Genomic DNA, 23,845 nt, shown 5'->3' with positions numbered 1-23,845 from the left:
TTAAAAGATCTAAAATTTTTTGGCAAATATGCCACTCTTGTGGGTATAAATTAATCTCAGGTATATTATTAGAAATGAATGCACATAATAAATCTTTATATGCTAAAGATTTACTAAGCAAGTGGAAGTAGTAGAATTCCAACGAGTTGGAACATCTCTTGGAAATCTTTTTGGCTTTTTGCCATTATCTCTACAAAATCTACCCCATTCTTTCATTTTTTTTGGGGTGTTTCCATAAAACTTGAATCGCCGTTTTTATTGGTTGAAGAAAAATATCAAGAGTTTTCAAACCATCTTGTACACATAAATTTAAAACATGACAAGCACATCTATTGTGAAAAAATTTTCCGCCAAAAGCGGGTTTACAAATATTTTCTAACTCGGCAATTGAAGCGGTATTTGCTGCGGCATTATCAAAACCAATTGAAAAAATTTTGTTAAGCAAATAATATTCTTCTAAAACTTGCCTAATTAGTCTATAAATATTATTTGCCATATGATGATCATCGAAAACTCTAAATGCAATAACTCTTTTTTGAATAATCCACTCGTCATCTATCCAATGACATGTTATGCCCATGTAAGAATGATTTTGCCAATGATCACTCCAAATATCACTACCTATATGCACGCATCCATTAAATTGCATAAAAAAGTTTTGTAAATCATTTTTTCCATTTTTGTAAAGATCTTTAATTACTCGTTTAGTTGTATTTCTAGAAACACGTTTTGCTTGTGGAGCACATGCTTTTTGTACAAATTCATTAAAACCAAATCTTTCTCCAAAATTAAATGCTAAATGCTCAACGGAAATAAATTTGCCTAATTCTTCCTTATAAGTTTTTTCATTAAAACGAAATAAAGGGGAAGTGTTAGGATTGACGTACTCGGAAATTTGTTGTTGCCCGATATCGATTCCCGTTTCAGTTGGATGTTTGCTCATAAGATGTCGTTTAAATGTTCCATATCCTTGTCCACCTGTATATTTATATATTTTTCCACAATATTTACAAATTATATCATACCTTTTTTGACCGATATCAAACCTTTCCATTTTCGTGAAGTGATTCCAAATGTCGGATGTAAATTCCCGTTCCGCTTCCTTTGTTGTAGATATTTCAGCAGGAGGATGAAAACTTTCTTGCGTCGGGACGCGCTCCACATCGTGAAAAATGTTGATTTCATCATCTTGAAAATCTGCATATTCACGAGGATCAAAAGAATGATGGGATTCCGTCGCGATATTCTTACCTTTGCTAGTTGGCACTCGACTTCCACTTGCCATTTTTCGAATGGATTGAGAGAATTGAGCGGATTAATTGGGAGAATTAAGAAAGAATTGCGTGGATTGAGAAAATTGAGAGAATTTCAGAGAATTTGAGAGAATTTCGAGTATTGAGAAAATTTGAGACTTGAGAGAAGAGAATTGGAGAGAATTGTTGTGTGTGTATTGTGAGAATTTGAGAGAATTTATAGGAAAATAGAAGAAAATTTAGAATTAAAAAAAATAAAACATAACCGTTGCAAATTTTGCAACGATTATGTGTGTTTTTTTTTTTAATTATAAAAAATGCCCGTTGGGGTGTAGCCGACCGTTGCCCCAACGGGCCGCACGCCGCAGCCGCAAGGTGCTGCGGCGCAGCAGGGCCTGCACGTCTGCAGGCCCTGCTGCAAATAAATCTATTTTTTTTTTTTTTGGTTGGGCCGTTGGCCCGTTCTCCTGCGGGCCTGCAGGCTGCTGCAGCGCTGCAGCATGGCCTGCACTGCAGGCTGTGCTGTAGCCTGCACCTGCAGCTTCTTTTTTTTTTTTTTTTGAGACCGGCCGGAACCGGCGGTTCCGGCCGGTTCAAATTTTCCTGGAACCGGAACCGGGACCGTATGCCACGGGCCGGCTCCGGTTCCAACCGCGGGCCCGGTCAACGGGCCGGGCCCGGGTTTGACCGGGCCGGTTCCGGGCCAAAACCGGCCCGTGGCCACCTCTAGGTCGAGCACTTCTTCAAATGCCTGAGCCAGGCAAGAATGCGTCAATGACTTGTTTGCCCAGAGCATTAGAGGCCTATCCAACTCCCACTGTCGTCGCCACCTTTGCCCCAATCTGTCAAAAAAGCGACAACATCGAAAATTTATTAGCCTTTTCTGCCGGTTTTCGCATCAAATTCGTGGAGCTCTATGTCCTAACCGAGAGGACGTAGATTCGCTCAAGTCATAGCTACGTATAAAGGCAGTCGAGATAATTGGGATCACTACATAGACCCCAATAGGGATGACTTCATGTTCGCGGTTTAATTCGATGAATGGATTTGGTTCCTTACTAGAACAACTTCTCTAGTGACAATGCAGCGAATGGTATCGGTACTTCAAACAATCTCAATATTACCTTCTGCTTGCATCCTTTCACTAAAATAAAAGTTAGGCCCACCTTGTAAAATATACTTAGCGCTTTGAGATGGATATATATAGGTAAAAGGACACTATTGGTGCCATAACTTGTGTACGGAGATCACTTTAGTACCATAACTTTTTTTCGGATCACTTTGGTGTCAAAATCGGAGAAAAAAGATCACTTTAGTGACTCCGGCCAAAATTCCGGCCAAAAAAAGAGCCACGTCAAATTTCCGGCGAGCCACGTCAGATTTCCGGCGAGCCATGTCAGCATCGGAAATTAATAAAAAAAGAGCCACGTCAGATTTCCGGCGGCCATGTCAGCATTGGCACAAAAGTGATCGTTTTTCAAAAAAGTTGGCACCAAAGTGATCCAAAAAAAAGTTATGGCACCAAAGTGATCTCCGTACATAAGTTATGGCACTTGTGGTGTACTTTTGCCGATATATATATGTAACGGGCCACGAAGATCTTAAGAAGCTGACAAACTGAGAGAAGAGAAGATGGGAGTTAAAGGCAACGTTTACGACACATACCGAAACATCCTTCGGCGGCTTCCGGACATTGTTGACCATGGCATTGTTACTGACGAACAGATTGTGCGCATGAGAGAACTTGTTCCCGAGGTAGCATCTCGGACAGAGGTCATAGGTCGGCGGTTTCGACTCATCTGCGAATTAAGCACTGAAGACAGGTGTAGAAGACGAGCTTAACAATTGCCTTGCAATGGCGGCAGACCGGCCTTGTCTGGAACAAGTAGCGGTATATGAGTAAGTCCTGAAACGTGAGATAACCGTCGCAGTCGTCGTCGAGCTCGGCCGCCAAGTTGCTACTCGAGCACCCGGGCAGACGCTGCCGGAGGTGCTCGTCAAAGGCCTTCTTGGTGACACAGCCTGGTTTGGTCTGGGTCAAGGTCGAGAATTCGGTCAGTGCAATGTTCTTCGATTGCGGGTTCTGCTCAAAGAATAATGAAGCAGCCAAACGGATGTCTTCCATTGCAATGCTACTGGTAATGTGTGTTCTTGTATGTTTTGCAAAACTAGCCCTCTGCTGCTTTATACTCTTAAGTTGCATCTTATTTCTCTTATATTTTCCACTTGTGGTTATATCATGCATGAGTCTTCATCTCGAGCGTGTTGAATTTTCTCGAGCCCACGCATTTCAGTTACATCCCAGAAAGACATTGAATGCGTCAAAGTCTGCATAACATGGTATGGCAACTTCCTAGGAGTCGAATGAGGAGAAGACCAGTGACTTGCAAATCTTTGGAAGGTTGGCAAGTCTCTCTACTTATGCTTCGGCAATCGCAAGTCGTCTGGTCGTCTAGGAGACTAGAATCGACTCAGCACCCTTTTCCATGAACCCCGGAGAGCGACTTTCAAACTCGCCAGCTCGGCAGAGAGAGATAGAAAGCATAGACCGAGCAAACATGATCTCAGACCGAGCAAGTCAATCACATGTGAAGAGCATAGACCGATTACACACCAAGGAATGTAACGTATCTGTATATTTAAACAAAATGTTCTTCTGATAAAAGTTTTTTTTCAAATGCTAAAATTGCAAAATACACACTATTTGAAAAATAAAAAGGAAAACTACTCAAATTCACTTATGAAAATATATATCGCGAAGCACTCGTTGATTCTAGTATATAGTTATACAGAAGCGTCATATCTAGTGATTGTAATAAATACGGCATGACGTCAAATCTTCGGATTATCAATATCACTTTCACCTATAGCCCGTTGGAACTAAGATTAAGCTCCTTAAATATCTCAACTTGACCCTTAAGTAAGTATCTAGAGGGAGATATTTTAATCCTATTATTTTCAATATTGTCTGCAATACATGATCAAATGGCAAGCATAATTTCTATTGGAAGTTACGACGTTGAAATAGTCACACCATTTGCAGATTAAAACCATAACGACCTTAACAAGTTGCCGTGTCGTGTCTGATGTAAGAGCTCGAACGTCATAACGTCTGCGTTTGTCACTTCTTGGTAAGTTGCAGGGCAATGGTAAACACCGTTTACTTTGACTACGACTTGGTCAAGCAAGACTTCAATCTATTTCAGGAAGCTCTTGCCTTTGTAGTCATCATTATTTTTAACAACAACAACAACAACAAAATCAACAACAGACAACCATCTAACCGATCTGTTCACAGAAGAGCTCAATGGAAGAACTCAGGGCTGCTGCGAAAGTGCACTACCGCGATAACAGTATCTTCAAGAAGGCCATCCAAGCGATCAACGAACGCGTCGACTCTCAGTTCGACAACTGGGTGGATTACCGAACTTTTGTGACCCTGGTTGAGGAGAGGTCGCGGCGCTGCACTTCCGAGGCCCTGTTCCGCCAGCTGGACAGGGGCGGGAAGCGCCATCTTGACCAGGATGACATACGCATGCTGTACTATCTGATGGACACGAGAGGCGACTGCTCTCACTGCAAGTCGCCAAACAACCCGACTTTCAACGTCTGCACTGCTTGTTATCGTGCCAAGGCCTTCAACCACCCGCACCATAATGTTTTCGTGGACAATTACAAGTTGCTGCAAAGGAGGAGATTCCAACAACGGAACTGGGTAAACCCTCCTGTTTTCTTTTACTTTTCCTTCTTTCGTTTCGGTCAGCAAACTCAGTGTTAGTCTCTCTAGGAAGAATTGCGACCAAAAAGATCTTAGTTTTGCTTTCGGGTCTACCTAGGGGTTCATCTGGTATGAGGTAGTAAGTACTGCCTACATTCATCCTAATACATCGAGTCAATAATATTTTTAGACACAGTGGGTCATAATGTTGGATCCGCACGTTTCTTGCGATGCGATTCACCTTGTTCACGACTTAACTGATAGAATAAGCCTGTACAGAGTTCTAGCGTAAAAGCTTATGTGGCTTTATCATCTACAGATAAACTAATCCCAGGAACGATCACCATATTGTTTACCTATAACTAGGTTACTTGCAGCGAACTAATTAGCAGCATGCAAAGGCAAATCATCTCGTGTACGCACATAATTGTGTGGAATAAGGGATAGACTAAACAAGGGGATACCCGGTGCCATAATAACAAGCTTAGCCCCTCACCAGCTCTGGAAAGAGACAAATGAGATCAGTTAGATGGGTTATAACTCATGAATATTTTCATTCTCGTTGGCGATGATTAGGAGGAACTCCGACAATCAGCGGTACAAGGCGCCGCGACTGGGTTGTTAGTTGGAGCAACAAAAGAAGGATACAAGGAGAGCGAGGCAATAGCTGAACAATTCAATGGACTGATAGGAATGGCTGGTGAGCAAGCTCCGGAGGCCGGTGTGAGCGAAGCCCCGGGCCTCCTCGACCCTGGCTTCGATTCAGTGCAGGGAGCCATCACTGAGACAGGGAATGGATTGGCAGACACATTCACGGACATTATCAGCTTCTTTTTGCAATAGGATACCCACATCTGGCTTCTCCTCCTTGGAGACTTTTTTTTTATTTATGTTCTTCGAATAACTGTTTCCTTGAACTTTTCCGGTGAAAAGCAATGGAATTGGCAAGTCTAAACTCTTTATTCTACCTTGACATTTTTGCATGATAAGTAGAGGATTCCTAAAGGATCATACACTTGAAAGTTTTTTTTTTTTCTTTCCAACAGAGAATAATCGAGAGAAGAATACTAGAACGTGAACCGTCAACTTGACATTTGACGTAATAACAGTTTTTTCTGCAAATGCTTAAACAACGTATATCAAACATAGAGAGAGAGAGAGGCCTCTCAATTAGTGGAATCAAACTTTTTCCCTTCAAATCAAGACATGTCGACATATGAATTTTTGCCGACAATTCAAGCGTTTGTTCTTATAAAAGTATAAATTAGGAAAAAACAAAAGAAGGGGAGCAAAATACATATGGATGAATAAAGGCCGAAGAAAATGTTTAGTCGCACCATCTCACCCACTTAAAGTCAACTTACATTATTTGGACCCAACTTGCATTACTTGGACCACTAAAAAAACTAGAAGTTAAAAAGGCCCATTCGGACGTACGGCCGATGGAGTTCAAAAAGGCCCAGCTTCAAGTCCTCCTAGATTTTTCTTCACATCTGAAGCGTGACGAGGGTCGACGGCACTTTAAAAATAAAAAAGGGATAAGTGCGTTAGGTAGAAGTTCTAAACCTTGTCACGAAAGTACTATTGAGTCTTGAAACTTTCAAAAAGTGCAATTAAGTCTTAAAACTTATCACGAAAGTGCAATTGAATCTTAAAACTTTCATTATGGCCTATGAAAAAAGTTACTTGTTTAGCTTCCTTTGTTCATGGCATGTCTGGTTGTTGACACCTAAATTTTGACCAACTATTCAGTCATTTATTGCATAAAAATTAGGGATCGACCTCGACCCCTAGACAAAAATATTAGTTAAAACTACATATAGATTTTAGGAGCATTTTTTTTAATATTGATAGAAATAGGCCCATAAAATTGCATTTACACTGGACCAGCGGTGGATGGGTCTAAGAGGATGGCCTTGAGCCTAAATTAAAACTATCCGGACTGTGCCCGCGGTAAAAAGAATTCGACCAAGCCCATGAATATTATGGCCGAAATTCACAAGGATAGATATTGCCAAAGTGGAGAATATTAATGCAAGTTCGGAAAGAAAATAAGAAGTTATCTTTGGAATGCTAATGTGGTATCTTATTTTCACCAGGCAAAAGAGCTAATATATTCGCTTGGTACGAAGAGGAAGATACGGGCTGAATCCATGTTTTTTCTTGGCAAGGAAATAATTATAGGCACATGTGGGCAAATAAAAATAAAGAAAAGATAAAGGGATCTGGCTAAGCTGGTGGGCAGGGACCAAGCGTGCGGACAAAGGGAATTAAAGGAAGGCAAGAAAAGATTTTAGCATTATTCACATATAAGAAATATTGAATAAGGGACATAGATTTGATCTTATTATCTTTTTGACAACATTTGTTATTCGCAAAGAAGGCGGGGACATTTCCAGAAAATGTTTCAGGGAAGTTATTTTCGGGAAAATGACAATATTTTCCGGTGTTCGGCTAAAATGTGAAAAAGATTAGGAAAATATTTTCCGCCGTTCCAGACTTCACCACCATGCACTTGCCTTTAAGGCCACAAGACAAACTTACTTGGCATCTCTGTTCCCTCACCATCGCTAAACACCCATCCTTCCTCTATGGATTTTGAACTTCTCTCGCAAAGCTACAATCTTGAACAAATAATCTTGATAGTATAAGATTTCAACAATTATGCATAAATAGGAAAGATATCAAAACACTACCAATCTTACCAAAATGAGGTATTGGACATTCTTCAGAAGTCAAAATTTGATTAGCATGTATCAAAAGTCTAATGATCATATTGAATAAATTAAAAATTTAGCGACGGCATTGCACATTGAGCTAAAGTTCAGATTTCATATTAAACAAATTTAAAATTCATGGATTATATTACACATCGAGTTAAAAATCATTTGTGCCATTACATGCGGTTATTTCGTGCACGTGTCTTCATCTCACGCGTTGACTTTTTTCCAGAAGCTTGTCATTTCAGTTGCATCCCAGGGAGGCATCGAATAAGTCAAGTCTTCTTCTTTTCTTTTTCTTTTGTTTTTTCAAGTCTACATAGCAATGAATTTCAAGTTCCTAGGAGTTGACTGAGGCAAAGGCCAGTGAAGTGACTGCGTCAAATCATTGGGAAGGTTGGCAACTTGAAAATTTCTTAATTTGGAGTCTTCTTGTCTTTTGCTTCGGTCAGGAAGTCATCACAAATCAGCCTTAGCGTTTCGGAATCAAATGTGCAATCGCAAGCGGTCCATGAGATTTATATTGCAATCGCAAAGTCTGTCTAGGAGTTCTGTACCGACTAAGCAGCTCAGTAGAAAGAGAAAAAGCCACGTTAAATTTGAATAAACATGATCTCAGGCCAAACAAGTCAATCACATACGAAGAGCATGAACAGATTGTTACGTATATGTATAATTTAAACTAAATACGAGGTTTGTGCCTTTCCAAATTTACCATCTCTTTTCTTTTAAAGGAAATAATGCCTGTTTGCTATCTAGTTTAATTTATTCTTCTGATAAAAGTTCTTGTCAAGGCTAAAATTGTAAAAGCGTGAATTTTTTTATAAAAAAATACCCATTATGTTAAAAAAAAGAAAGAAAGGAAAACTGCACAGATTCACTTACGAAAACATACGGCGTAGCTCGTATTGATTCTAGTGTATAGTTAAATGGAAGCGATCCAGGTGGATTACCAAACTTTTGTGACCCTGGTTGAGGAGAGGTCGCAGCGCTGCACTTCCAAGGCCCTGTTTTGCCAGCCGGACAGGGGCGGGAAGGGCCATCTTGACCAGGACGACGTACGCATGCTGTACTATCTGATGGACACGAGAGGCGACTGCTCTCACTGCGGCGACGTCCTGAGGAGTGTGTACTATACCTGCCTTCCCTGCTTCGACAACTGCAAGTCGCCAAACAACCCGACTTTCAACGTCTGCCCCACTTGATACCACAACAAGGCCTTCAACCACCCGCAACACAAAGTTTTCGTAGACAATTACGACTTGCCGAATAGGAGGAGATTCCGACAGTTGAACTGGGCAAACCCTCCTGTTTTCTTTTACTTTTCCTTCTTTAGTTTCAGTCGGCAAACTCAGTGTTATTCTCTCTAAGAAGAATTACAACGAAAAATATCTTGTTTTGCTGTCGGGTTTACCTAGGGGTTCATCTGGTGCGAGGGAGTAAGAATTGCCTACATTCATCCTAATACATCTAGTCAATGATATCTTTAGAAAGAGTGGGACATAATGTTGAATCCGCATGTTTCTTGCATTGCGATTGACTTTGTTCACGACTTAAAATGGTAGAATAGGCCTATACAGAGTTCTAGTGTAAGAGCTCGTGTGGCTCTATCATCTACAGATAAACTAATTCCAGAAACGATCGCCATATTGCTTACCAATAACCAGGTTACTAGGCAGTGAACTTATCAGCAGCATGCAAAGTCAAATGATCTCGTGTACGTACATAATTTTATGGAATAAGGGATAGACTAAACAAGGGGATACCCGGTGCCATAATAACAAGCTTAGCCCCTCTCGAGGTCTGGTAAGAAAAAAATGAGATCGGTTAGATGGGTTATAACTCATGAATATTTTCATTCTCGTTGGTGATGATTAGGAGGAACTCCAACTATCAGTGCTGCAAGGTGCTGCGACTGGGTTGTTATTTGGAGCAATAAAAGAAGGATGCAAGGAGAGGGAGGCAATAGCTCAACAATTAGATGGACTAACAGACATAGTTGGTGAGCACCTACACCAAGCTCTGGAGGCTGGTGTGAGCGAATTCCCCGGCCTCAACACCAACTGCGATTCAGTGAAGGAAACAATCGCCGAGGCCGGGACTGGAGTACTTGACAGCTTGGGGGATATTATCGATATTATCGGCTCAATATTTACTTAGGATACCACATCTGGCTTCTCTTCCTTGGAGACTTTCATTTATTTTCTTTGAATAACTGTTTCCTTGATCCTTTCCGGTGAAAACAATGTAATTGGCAAGTCTAAACTCTTTATTCTACTTTGAATGATAAATAGAGAATTCCTAAAGCACCACATACTTGAAAACTATATTCTTTCCAACAGAGAATAATCGAAAGAAGAATACCAGAACATGAACCGTTGACTTGACATATGATGCAATGACAGTCTTTCTGCAAATGCTCAAACAATGTATCTCAAACATATAGAGCACCTCTCGATTAGTGGAATCAGATTTTATCCCTTTAAATCAAGACACAATCACCATTCAGAGATCATTGGCAATATTTCAGACGACTTAAAGGGATCCTAATCCTAAACATAGTCCTTGGCAGATCTCCATATTCAGTCTGAAATTATACATAATGGCCGAGGATCAATCGCATCCAGCAATATACAACCATAAGAAGCAGCATAGTCTGTGCTTTGCTCAAGAAACCCGTTGCCATAAGATGAACTGTTTGTTCAGAAATGATATCCAATTAAAGTCCAACAAATATAGCCTTGAAGTCACCATGTCAGATCGAGTCACTAGAGCAACATCAAAGTTCTTTCCAAATGCTAGAAGCAACTAAGCTCACGAATAAGAAAAGTTTAGGCGCTAAGTCCTACAACAAGAGACATCCAAGCACCTGATTGTTATAGTTCAGTGCATCATGATCTGTAGTGCATGAGAAGATAATATCTGTAGTTTCATTAAGAAAGTCAAGGTCGAAAGCAGTTGGGTTATAGCAGTTTCACTAATATCAAGCTCCTCTAAGAATTCCAATCTACCAAAGCTTGAGCAGCCACAGAGTTTTACAACTTTGAGAGATTTCTGGAGGACTTTTGAGTTTCATGCCATCACCCAAATCGAGTACGTGTCAAGCCTTTGGAGAACTCCAATAGAGGGACCAACCTCTGATAATCTGCTGCAAACTTTGGGAGAGGAACCAGAGAGGTTAACGGCCTTCAATTTGGATAAAATCTGCATCCAAACTGGCCCTTCAGACTTACGTATCAAAATTGTTGTAGAAACAAGCGATCGAATAGTAAAATAGATAGAACAAGAAAATAGATCGAACACCGGATCTATGTGATCCAGTCGGTGTAACCTATGACAGGAGAGCAGTAGAGAATTCTATTATAGATCAAATGATATAACATAGATTATAACCATACTCAAATTACTCAAATACTCTCAGTATTTCCCAGCCTCCAATTACAACCAATAACCTCACAGTATTTAGCCCAACAATTCCTCACGAAATAATATTTCGATCTTACAGAGGAATGCACAAATCTTACGAAGAAGATTTTGTTGGCTTTTACACTAAAAGCTCTCAGGTGTAATTCACAAAAAAGTCGCATCTCAAATACTTTTCACAAGAAGTTACACCTTTTATATATAAATAAGAGTTGGAAACAAAAAAGAAAACCTACTCAAATTTGATAACCACTCAAATAGGAAACCAATTCTAACTAGGAAACCTATTCAAATTAGGAAACTTTTCCCTATTGGCTCAAACTCGAGACATTTTCAACAATCTCTACATGGATTCGACGTTTGAACTAAGTCACAATTGCTTTGTAAGAAGCTGAACTTCGATGCTATTCTTCCACAACCCATCAAGGACTCACAGATATTTTCCAAGTCCAAGCCACGCTTGAACTTCATTATAACCATAGACCTCATTAGAATACTAACTCCACCTGCACCTTCAATTGCTCCATAAGGATTTTCCGACTCAACCTCCTCTACCATAGGTAAAGCAAAACCACCATTGCATCCAATCTGTCAGGAGATCAAACTTGCACCTTATCATACTCAGCAGCTACAGCAACAGAGGAATTACTAACAATAATATTCTAACTATCAAGCAATGGGGATAATTAGAACCAAAGCAAATACCTCATCTGCAAAGTTAATTTGAACTAAGCTCAATTAATTAACAATTACATTGAATTCATTGATATGATCAACAAGTGACACACGTTTGCCTATTTTTGAGTTGAACAGATGTCGCATCAAGTAGACATTGTTGATTACAGAGGGCTTTTCTTACATGTCCGACAAGGTCTTCATCAAACCCATAGTGGTCTTCCTTTTCATGATGTTAAACGAGACGTTATGAGCTAACGTTAGCCGAATAACACCCAACACTTGTCTATTCGGCAATTCCCATTCAGCATGCTTCATCAACTCTGGCTTTTTTCCCACACAGGGATAAGTGCAAACTCCTCTAGTAGAAATAATCTTCAATTTGCATTTTCCAAAAACCAAAATCCTTCCTATCAAATCCGTCGATTCTCACTTTTCCTTTTTCTATAACCATCGCTTCCTCTCAACTCGGCCAAGCCTAGCTCTCATACAAATTGTTGTGAAAGCAAGAAATCAAACAGCAACATAGACAAATAAGGAAATAAATCGGACACCAGATTCACATGATTTGTTTGGTGTAACTTATGTCCATGGGGAGAACAGTAAAGAATTTTATTATAGATAAAGCGATACAACAGATATTACAACCACACTTAAGTTACTTAAACACTTTCAGTGTTTTCCAGCACCCAATTACAATAATTTATTGTAGTAGTAAATGTATGCGATAAATGTCACAGGTGAAAATTATAGTTGAATTATTAATGTGGTAGCAGCGGAAGGCTTGAATTGTATTTCCAAGCCTGTAATTTTCAGAAAGTGATTTCATTAGGGTTAATTAATGAATATTTATATTGCGGATTATCTAGAATGGCGTGGAGGAATGTAATGCCACATTGGTTGTTAACAGAGACTAATACACTTCGAGTTTACGTATCCGATGAGTGGTAGGTTGAAAATTTACTGAGTTGAGTCATTTCTAGCATCCGGTAATTTTTACTAAACGTTTTAGTGGGTTTAAAATATTATACTGACTTATCAATGTTTAAATTGGACACCGATTTCCTTATTTATATATTGATTTACTTGATATCTTAACAAATTATCAAAATATCTACTTTGAAACCAAAAGCTTAAGCCATTTGTAGCATTTTAATTTGACCACATCACTTCTATTTTTCACCACATGTTTTTAACCCAATTTTATCGTTACTTTTAACCCATGGTTAGTTGTTCTTATCGTTTTGTATCTCATGAAAGCCTCTAAATACATTTCCCTTGGACATATACTTTCATTCCCAAATGCTTCAAGTCCTCAACATCTCTCTCTCGATGCTCACTGTCCAATCTTCCGATTGAAAACAAGAATTTCACTCTTATGTTTTCTTGAAGCTTCTAATTTCATCTTTTCGAGTATATACAAGGTGAGTTATTGTATTTCATCTTCATCTTATCAAACTAGTTTTGCTGCTTACAAGGTTGAGAGTTGTTAATTTATGTTTCTTGATTATTTTGCTTTGAAGGTAACTAAAGCTTTGATTTGTTCAGGTCATTTTTCAATGTATGTGAAAACTTTGGGGACTAAGCTAGAATGATCTACTTAGTACTTTTGACTTGGTTGTTTGGTGGAATGTTAATTTCGGTTTGAGCTTTGATGGTAATTGTGAAAAAGCTACGATGATTGCGCGATAAATCGTTGTGTTCATTTAATTTGAGTTGATAAGTCTTTCCATGCCGAGGTAGGGATTAATCAACTTCCATAGGATTCGATAGGATAAAACAAAGTGGAAATGGTGAATTTAAACTAGAAAGTTAAATTTTTATAATTCGACCAAGTTACCGAATTGATAGCTATGTGTTGTCGATTTATCGTGAGGTTGATTGTTTGTGTTGTCGAAATTATACCGGGACACGAAATTATCAGAGAAAATAAAGTGATGAGCAATAAAGGGCACGGGAGATTTATGTGATTCGGTTCGAATGTTGGCACCTACGTCAATGGGAGAGCCAGCAAATAATTTAATGAATGATCGGAGAATTACGGAGTTTCAATTGATTCACGCCCTCGAGTGTTTTCCAACTCTAGATTTCACCCAAACCCACAATATTTAGCCTCACACAAACGCTCAATATGAGCGTTTGGAACTCTCTCTCGTACGACCGAACTAACAAAATATAAAAATGTACTCTCTTTATTTTGTTTTTGTTGATCTTTCTTGACCGTGCCTTTCATGTCTTCTCCCACGTCAAATGAATCACCATCATGCCTTAAAGAAATGTTGCTGCTGCGCGTGGATCACCTTCACTTAATATTTGTGGCATGGAAAGTCTCCTTCGCACAGCTCAAGAAAGTCACAGAGACACCATCTCATTTGTCTTCGACTCAAAACAACATATTTCTCGAGTGATTTGCAGTTGAAGAATAGATCTCTCCTGCGGCAGCCGGTCAGAAATGAAACGCCATGCGCAAGGAGTGAACACTATATGAAAAAGCAACGAAACCCATGTGCAACTAAAATCTCACAAGATCAGCTAGGTGCTCCACGTAATTAATTTGAGATCTGGTTTTGTTCGATAGCTCAAACTCAAGACATAATTTAACAGCTTCCAAAAGATAAAATCTGCCTTTACAAAGATATAACACAATCTTCCATTTATGTTTTTTTCGTTGTTTTCTCCGTTTTCTTCTAGAAAAGTAAATCTGATTGACCTCACCTAACTAATTCAATTTAATGAATCTATGGCACACAAGATTTCCATGCTATTCGGTGCGACGACTTTCCATCATGCAAAAAATATTGCATGGTCTATGATCAATAAACTAAACAATAACTTGTCTTCTGCAACCTAACTTCTCATTAGCAGCACACCCATCTCTCACTCTCTTCCCCCTGGCGGCCCTTGTCTATAGAGCAGATACAGTATCTTTTCCTGGTCTCAGTTCTAACTGTCTCATGTTTTCTAATATTTGGGGCCACATCGTCCCATTCAACAATTCCGATTATCTTCCTGACTTGGCGTCGTTCCTTTGGGCTAGAACTAGAAGGTATCTGATGCCATGGAGAAGAGCTTCAGAACCCGGACAGACCGAATCCATTCAAAAACAAGAAAAGATATGAACAGATAAGTTTACATGTCACGATCAGTTTCCCGGTATGATCAAGCCAAACATACTTGACAGTACAACATATATATAAGACAAAAGAAAACATGGCCCACGCAGTACGAGAATACACGGATGAACTGGCTCTGTCCCCTAACCTAATTATTCTCGACATCCTTTCGGCGTTTAATTTCGCTCTGGACCACAATGATCAGATTAAATGGCTTCGCGAGTATTGCGTACTATGCACCGCTGTCTGGCGGTGGCTAGCTTTGAATGGTTTGCGCCGGACATTGTGCAATAATTAGGAAAGTTCAACAGGCTTTGATCAAGAGGGTTCTTCCTAGGTCTCCAGAATTCATCAAATAGAGATGAGTCCTCGAGTACTCCAGCTTAACATGAACCTGAGTTTTTAAAATAAGAGTAGTGTCAGGGATAAAAGTTCATAAAACTGATTTACATAACGATGCGGCAAACTTAGATAAGTATTTAAAAAGTGAGCCATCTGCTGTATCGTTTTTTGAGTCGAAGTTTCTTAGCCTTTCTGGCGATTTTACATAATCCTGCGAGAGGTCTATTGCAATAAACCACTCTTCGTCTCTCTAGCATTATTGTTTGGAAAAGACTAACAATGAATCCGAAGCTCAAAACATAAAGCAATTATTGGCGGGAAAAAGAAAAGAAAAACGCATCATGACAACTTCTATCTGATTTCAAAGACGAGACAATGCACGTGAGGTGGTGGGAACATCCTCCGAGACGACGATTGTCTTCGCCAAGGCCCTCAACTGAAACTTCTGGATTTTGCCTGTGGAAGTCTTGGGCAACTCCGGCATGAACTCCACCTTCTTTGGAACCATGAAACTTGGAAGATTCTTCCTGCAAAAAGATAGGATCTCCGCTTCTTTCACGTCGTGAGTTTCACCTTTGGAGTTCTTCTTAATGCTGATGAACGCGCATGGACTCTCCCCCCACCGCGGATGTGGCATTGCCACCACCGCCGCCTCCAAGACCCTAGGGTGCCGATAGAGCACGTTCTCTAGCTCGACACTGCTGATGTTTTCCCCACCGGAAATAATCACGTCCTTCGACCGGTCCTTTACCTCCAAGTAACCGTCGTGGTGGACGACTCCAACGTCTCCGGTGAGGAACCACCCATTTTGGAAAGCCTTTGCTGTTGCTTCCGGGTCCTTGTAATAGCCTTTCATGATGCTGCTCCCACGCAAAACAATCTCTCCCATGGATTTGCCGTCATGAGGAACAGTCCTCATTGTGTCCAAGTCCTTGACGTCGACTTCAGCGAGTGATAATACGCTGATTCCCTGGCGCACCTTGAGCTCTGCCTGCTTCAATGGCGGCAGGTGGTTCCAGTTGGCCTGCCACTCGCAGACCAGGGCTGGCCCGGTGGCTTCGGTTAGCCCGTATGCATGCGTGGTGTGGAAGCCGAGAGACTCCATCTTTAGGATTAGGGCCGGTGGCGGCGGAGCACCGCCTGTGAGAATCTCTATGGGGGCAACAATTTCCCGGCGTTCGTGGGGTTTGGCCTCAAGGAGGATGTTGAAGATGATTGGAGCGCAGCACTGTGGGTGACCCTGTGAGCAACGATGTTCCGGTAAATGTCAAGCGCAGTAACATTGCGTAGGCACACATTGGTCCCGCCACGGGCGGCGATGCCCCACGTGAGGGTCCATCCGTTACAGTGGTACATCGGCAGGGTCCACAGATACACCGGCTCGCTTCGCATTTCCCACCCGAGGATCAAGCCGAGGGCGCTGAGGTAGGCTCCTCGGTGGCTGTACACCACTCCTTTCGGCTCCGATGTCGTCCCAGAAGTGTAATTGAGCGCGATGGGGTCCCACTCATCTCGAAGCTCCTCGGGGACATAGGCCAGGTCACCCTTCCGAATGAGATCCTCATATTCCAAATCGCCAATTCGAACACCGGTCGGCGAGTTAATGTCGTCAATGTCGATGACTGAGGGTAAGTAGTAACCGGTGGCTGAGAGCATTGTGAGCGCCTCGCGAGCCACCGGCATGTGCTTGCAATCGATGAAGAAGACCTTGGCTCCAGAGTGGCGGAGGATGGTAGCGATGTTGTTGGCGTTTAGACGGGTATTTATGGTGTTGAGAACCGCGCCAGCCATCGGCACGGCAAAGTGCATCTCATACATGGCCGGAATGTTTGGAGCTAGGATAGATACCTGCGAGCACAAAGAGGTATAAACGCTAATGAATATAATTTTGATTTGTACCAATATTTAGACGAATAGTGGAAGAAAACGATAACATTACTACAAGTAAGCTTTTGATGATTAAGAAGAATCGCTTACATGCATATATTTAGTTTATTATTAACAGAATGATCATGTGTTTGATATTACCATAAAGACTACCTGTAACAAAATTTTCATCCGCCTGATAGATTGTTATATATATGCATTTCATATGATAACTTTATCTGGATAAGGTTCTCTATAATCATGTACAGCCAAAGCAAAGCAAGTCTATAGCTGAAAGACAAAATTGAGTCCCAAAATGAATCTGTCCACTTCAGACATTTTCCCGCCTATCAAGAATATGATTTCATTGAACCCGAATGAACTCAGAGCAAAGTTAGATGAAACCAAAGAGAAACTGGGAGCATAAAACGTACCACATCGTTCTTGACAACATTGAGAGAACGGAGCGACGAGGCGAGGCGTAGGCAGCGCTCGTGGGTTTGGCGCCATGTGAAGCGGCTGGATTCGTGAACAACAGAAGTCCGGTCGGCGTACACGGAAGCGGCTCTCTTCAAGAATGTGAGAGGTGTGAGCGGGACATAATTCGTTTCGCATTTCGGGAGGTCGTCCATTGTTGTTTGTTTTGGAAGGTGGCGAGAGAGAGAGAGAGAGAGAGAGAGACAGAGCTGTTTTGTGCGCTACAGTGGCTGAATGAATACAGTCTTTGGGTTTATATAGGAAAAAGAACCTTGTTTTCCTCGCATGAATCTCATTTGCTGAAGGAATAAACGATGCTGTTGATAGTTTTCACCACGACAGCGTGATTCAAACATATCTCCAAACTATATCATTAATAAATGCCACGGAGTTCTTGTTCGACTTCTTTAATAACGCCCTAGATTACAAAAAATAAAATGCCATTTGCCGACGACGCCCGACGAATAGTTTGACGCTGCTCTCGTTCATTGTGTTGGAGGAATCATAGGAGGCCAGCCATCAAGCCAATTTCTCATCTTGAACGGGGTACACGAGATCACCTGGGTAGAGTAATATCCCGATCCAGGAGGTGGAAAGAAGATCGAAGACGAAGTAGGGAAGCTCCGATGGATGAGATGGAGGGGAGGTGTGCATTAAATTATGTACCGAATTCAACAAAAGCGGTCCCATCGGTGTTAAGGGAATCAATCAATCACCGAAATTTAAGAAATCTGCAACAATCAAGCAATCACAACATTCTGGTTCCACCGACAATGGTAACACCAAAGAAGGAAGATTGGAAGAATCAAGCAAAGAAGGAAACCCACAACATAGTCTTCACCAAAGAAAGAAACAAATTGATCGAATCAAATCCCCACAAATCAAGCATCAACAAATCACTACATCAATTCCCAATCAGTGAATTACGTTTCCTTTCAAACCCCCTTAAGTGTAGACATTGGTCTTCTTGTGAAAGTCTATAAATAGAGCCTCTGTAATTGTACAAAGGCACGACAGAAAAAAAACAAAACACAGAAAGATTATTTACACGTTCCTTCCTCTGTTCTTCTGTTCAGTCCTTTCTCACTATTCTTAGTTTCAAACAATCAGGATTGGAGGATGTAGATTGTCGGACGATTTTCGGCACTGTGGCATTTATTAAAGGAAGTAATCCAAGTTCGTCATTATTTCCTTTTTGTGAAGAAAGAAAAGAAAACTCCCTCTTGAAGACTAATGGTGTAATTCTCCGAATCATGAGTGGATTACTGGCGGTCGGCTTTTCCCTATAGATATAGGTTCCGACACTTGGACCAACCAATGTAAATCTCTTGTATCCAGCACTATTGCTTGTTTTATTTCCCTGTCATTTTTCTCTCGCTCTCGATTCAATTGCAAAGTTCTGATCGGCTTCCGTGTTCTCTTTTACAATAATGCGATTGTCTTAACTCTGTCCATCTTCATTTTCGATAGCTTCTGAGTCTCGTCGAGATGATCGCTATACCCGACATTCTTGTACTTAATGTGGACGGTAGGTTTGAACAGGTATCGAGCAAGAACCACAGCCTTACCTTACCTTTGCGACGACACGGGTTTCAAGTTCTTATGGCAGAGCTCGAGGAGATATGTCATTTTCTTGGCTCGGTGTTTGTCTTCAGCATCACCAATTCACAATAGCATCCTCAAGAAAGATACGATTTTCAACATTAGCACCTGTCGCCTGTTGGTACGCATAGGCCAGATCAACAGCAATTGGAGGATGAAAGCCCCGCTAGGCGGAGCAAGGGACTGTGCAGGCCCAAGTCAGAAGATCATAAACAGCGACTTTGACCAAATTCAGAGCACACCCCTTCTCGGCCCTTTCCCAACAGGAGACACTATCGATCTTATACTCATCCCAAGCAACTCGGCTCGGGTTTTGAATTCAATCCCAAGCCTCAAACCCGCCTAATTATCGAGTTGCAGAAACGATGATCTGAAACTCGGTGCACGAATGAAAACCCGAATCTCCATAAAACACGAAGGCAAGTGATAGATTGCCAACCGCACGCCCAGGAAAAAGGCCGACTTGTACTTTCACCGTTTGGTTCCATAAATATCTGTATGGTTATAGTGCAAAATCTTCTATAAATCAACGTGAAGATAACACATTTTCCGTAAGTTGATCATTTGGAGATTTTTTATGATTTGTGTTTTTATTCAATTTCCATGTAGATCAAATTCTTATATTTTTCTCTTTAACTTTCACTATAATTATAGGTGATGATATTTTTATTTTTACTATACAACATATCAATGAAAACAGTACACTTCATCGACTCAATTCTTTATTTTCTTTATGGTATCAAAGCCATGCAAGGGCACACTAATCTTTTCTTGTTAAAAAACAAAATCGATACAATCATGTTGCCTCCTTTGAACCCGAGATTTCCATTTCCTTCAAACATCATTGTGGCAAATTTTGTTCCATTGAAGCTCAACAAAAACAACTTTTTACTTTGGGAAACACGGGTATTATCATTGATTGCAAGTCAAGACCTACTTAGTTTCCTTATCAGAGAGATAGTTGCACCACTGCAGACACGGACATAAGAAAATGCAACCGAAGTTAATAATCTTGAATATACGTCATGGGTGTGTAGTGATCGCCTCGTAAAGTTTTGAATCATGGGCACACTCTCAGAAGAGATTCTCGGACATGCCATTAGACTTCAAATAGCAGCAGAAGTATGGAAAGTTCCCAACGATCATTTCAAGGAAAGCTGGGTGACTCATGTACTTGACCTCCTTGGACAACTTCAACACATCAGGAGAGAAAATAAGTTCGCAACTTTAAATTTATTTGCAATTAATTGCATTCCATTGATAAACCTGAATCGAATGCTAATGAATTTTTCAGATTACTTGAAAGATCTGATGATAGCTATGAGTCGTTTAAAACGACTATGTTAAGGCCTCCTCTTCTATCTCATGCGGAAGTGGTTGCACAACTTCAAAGTTATGAGTTATGAAACAAAGGCACTTCAACTGTGCTCCCGAACAGTTCAATGGCGTTTATCTCGTGGCGACGTAACGGTGGCTACAAAAACAACCCTAGATGAAGGAGTAGAGTACTCACGTTTAATTCTAGGGGTCGTGGCTTTTCTCAAACAAACCATAATGGTTGGCACTTTTCAGGAAACTATTATACCACTCAGCAAACCAAAACCGTTGGTCTACTGTCAAATTCAAACTTAGGAGTGGTATATCTCATATGTCAGATATGTAAGAAGAGGGATGCATTGAATTGCTAGTATCGTTTCGACAATAGTTATCAAAGCGTTAATATACCCCCATGGCCTGGCTGCTCTTCATATCTCAAACTCACGAGATGAAGACTGACATATGGACACTTGTGCTAATACTCATATGACGGATAATCTAGGTAATCTTATAAACATAGTTCTGTACCATGGCCATGATAATGTGATAGTTGGGAAAGGTGCAGCACTACCAATTACTCATGTTGGGACTAGTCAATTTGGCAATGAGACTGGTCAGTTTTCACTTAATATTGTTCTAGTCATTCCACAAATTAAGAAAAATCTATTATTAATCTCTCAATTGACAAGAAATATCCTTGCTATTCTAAGTTTGATGCCTCTGGATTTTCTATCAAGGACTCCCGAACACACTAGGTATTATTAACAGGAAATAATCATCAAGGATTATATACCAATAAGGACCCGCATTTTATGGCATTCTTTTCATAGAGAAACAAGGTTGCGGATGAACTTACATGGCATCGCCGATTATGCCATCCAATAGTCATATTTTACAGCTTTGCAATATGATGATTTAATTCCAGTAAATAAATCCACTCATACTTTATGTACAAGTTGCCAGACTAGTAAAAATTCAAGATAGCCATTTTCTTTATCCGATTCTCGATGCTCCCATCCACCGGAGAAAATAAATTGTGATATTTGGGGATCGAGCCCAATTCCTTCTATGCAAACAGTTCAATATCATGTGGTATTTATAGATGATTTCTCCCAATACTGTTGGTTATCCATTGAAGTGAAGTCAAATTTCTTTATGATTTTCCTATCTTATCAAAAATTAGTTGAAAATCGGCTTGATAGGAAAATTAAAGTGTTTCAATCTGGTGGAGGAGGTGAATTCACGAGCAATAATTTTCTCAAGCATCTTCATGAATGCGGCATACAACAACAACTCTCTTATCCAGGTACACCGGAACAAAACGGTGTTGCTGAGAGGAAACATCAACACATTGTTGAACTCAGGCTTGCTACATTATTTGAGGCTTCTATGCCACTCAATTATTGGGTGGAAGCGTTTACAACAACAAATTATTTGATAAATCGGCTTCCTTCCACTGCTCTGGGCAACTACAATCCATACTTAGTCTTATTCGAGAATGACCATGATTAATCATTACTCCGAATGTTTGGCTCTCGTTGTTATCGATATTTACGCAACTACACGATGAACAAATTTGACAAACACTCTTTGCCGTGCGTATTTTTGGGATATAGTGAAAAGCATAAAGGATATCGTTGTCTTCATCAATCTACTGGTCATGTTTATATATCTCAACATGTTGTTTTTTTATGAGCACTATTTTCCTTTTGCCTCTTCATCTCAAGTTATTGCTACAACTGAGAGGGAGCCATTGTAATGGAATTCAACTTTAAGTCCATCACAAATAAAAGCTTCTAATGATCATTGGACTATGCCCCGACCTAGTCCAAAAGTTGGTCAAAATGGTTTTTCACCAACAAATCTTGACTACGCAAGCAAACATGTACAACTGTTTGCCGAGATAGAACCAGATTCAAATGTTTCATCTGCTACTCTGTCTAATCATGTGCCACAACCAACGAAGAGTGAAGCTTTAGTTCAGTCTCAATATGAAGCTTCCACATCCTCAGTTCATTCCATGGTTACACATTCAAAGACCAGGATCTCAAAGCCAAATCCCAGGTATGCCAATATAGCAATATCATCTATCCATCCCGAGCTAAGCATTGTCCATTCAACCTTAAAATACCCTAGTTAGATAGCCGCTATGCTTGAGGAGTTGGATGTTCTTAAAATCAACAAAACATGGGAACTTGTTCCCCGTCATCCCTCGATGAATGTGGTTGGATGTAAATGGGTATACAAGACAAAGCTACATGCAGATGATTCACTTGACCGATTGAAAGCTCGACTTGTTGCAAAAGACTTTTATCAAGAGGAGGGCATTGACTTCCTATAAACTTTCAATCTGGTAGTCAAACAAGCCACTATTCACATTGTCCTATCTATCACTACTATTAAGAATTGGGAAATTTGCCAATTAGATTTCATGAACACTTTCCTACACGGCTATCTCTATGTTCCCATCTATTTGGAACAACCACCGGGCTTCTATGATTCATTTCACCCTAACCATGTATGCTTACTCTAGCGTGCGCCATATGGCCTCAAACAAGCTCTCGAGGCACAATTCGACAAATTCAGCAATTTTCTTTTGGAGTATGGATTCTTCTGCAACATTGCTGATCCATCACTATTTGTTTATGGTCATTGTGGTCATACTATTATTCTATTGCTCTACGTGAATGATATGGTCCTTACTGGTGATTCCCCGAAATTACTAAGCCATCTTGAGCAAGCACTTGGTCAAGTGTTTTCCATGAAAGACCTTAGCGTTCTTCATTATTTCTTGGGCATTAAAGTCAATCGCTCCACTGATGGACTCTTTCTCTCACAACAAAAATATTTCATTTTTTGATTGGACTCACAACAAAAATATGCCTTGTATCTTTTGAGTCAAGCATCAATGGCGCAATGTAAGCCGATTGCTACTCCAATAGCTACCAAGCAACAACCACTTAAACATGGTGATAAGCCCTACCTTGATCCATCCCATTTCCGAAGCAATGTAGGCACTCTTCAGTACCTTATCCTCACTCGTCTGGATCTCTCGCTTGCGGTATGCATGCCCCAACTGTTACTATCAAATGTAAAACGTATTCTTCAATATGTTTGCGGTAATTTATACCATAGGCTTTGCATTTTATCTTGTAGTTCTCTCCATTTATTTGGCTTTACCGATGTAGACTAGATTGGGCGCAAACTCATCCGACGATCTACCACTAGTTTTTGTACTTTTCTCGCCTCAAATTGTACTTTATGGTGTTCCAAGATACAACTTACTATGGCCTGCTTCACAACTAAAGCCGAATACCGGGCTCTTCCTTCCATAGCTAC

The 23,845-nt window shown here is 40.5% G+C and overlaps 3 protein-coding genes and 2 pseudogenes across 3 annotated transcripts in view; 3 read left to right on the top strand and 2 right to left on the bottom strand.

Moving 5' to 3' along the window:
* Positions 1-1,996: 1,996 nt before the first annotated feature.
* On the bottom strand, positions 1,997-3,454 carry LOC115668262 (uncharacterized; annotated as a pseudogene).
* Positions 3,455-4,436: 982 nt separating this feature from the next.
* Positions 4,437-5,954, top strand: LOC115667742 (uncharacterized). The gene is made up of 2 exons (XM_030589286.2): positions 4,437-4,968; positions 5,548-5,954. The coding sequence occupies exons 1-2, from the start codon at positions 4,561-4,563 to the stop codon at positions 5,812-5,814; spliced, it is 675 nt and encodes a 224-aa protein (XP_030445146.2). The 5' UTR covers positions 4,437-4,560; the 3' UTR covers positions 5,815-5,954.
* A 262-nt stretch (positions 5,955-6,216) lies between these two features.
* LOC115692070 (putative clathrin assembly protein At1g33340) overlaps positions 6,217-23,845 on the top strand; it is a 36,303-nt gene continuing 18,674 nt past the window's right edge. Inside the window, exon 1 of the mRNA XM_056303922.1 lies at positions 6,217-6,228. The gene's annotated coding sequence lies outside the window, so the exon portion shown is untranslated. The remainder of the gene's footprint in view (positions 6,229-23,845) is intronic.
* LOC115692065 (uncharacterized) lies at positions 8,621-9,975 on the top strand (annotated as a pseudogene).
* LOC115692049 (trans-cinnamate:CoA ligase, peroxisomal-like) lies at positions 15,470-17,779 on the bottom strand. Its single transcript, XM_030618803.2, is given in 3 exon segments — positions 15,470-16,474; positions 16,477-17,092; positions 17,545-17,779. Coding segments are annotated over 3 exon segments (1,683 nt in total). The 5' UTR covers positions 17,743-17,779; the 3' UTR covers positions 15,470-15,605.

This window comes from Syzygium oleosum, unplaced genomic scaffold (assembly GCF_021117445.2).
Source record: "Syzygium oleosum isolate NSW1041296 unplaced genomic scaffold, Sole_v2.1 Sole_v2.02, whole genome shotgun sequence".
Lineage (NCBI taxonomy): Eukaryota > Viridiplantae > Streptophyta > Magnoliopsida > Myrtales > Myrtaceae > Syzygium > Syzygium oleosum.
This window is presented reverse-complemented; position numbering and strand designations above follow the sequence as displayed.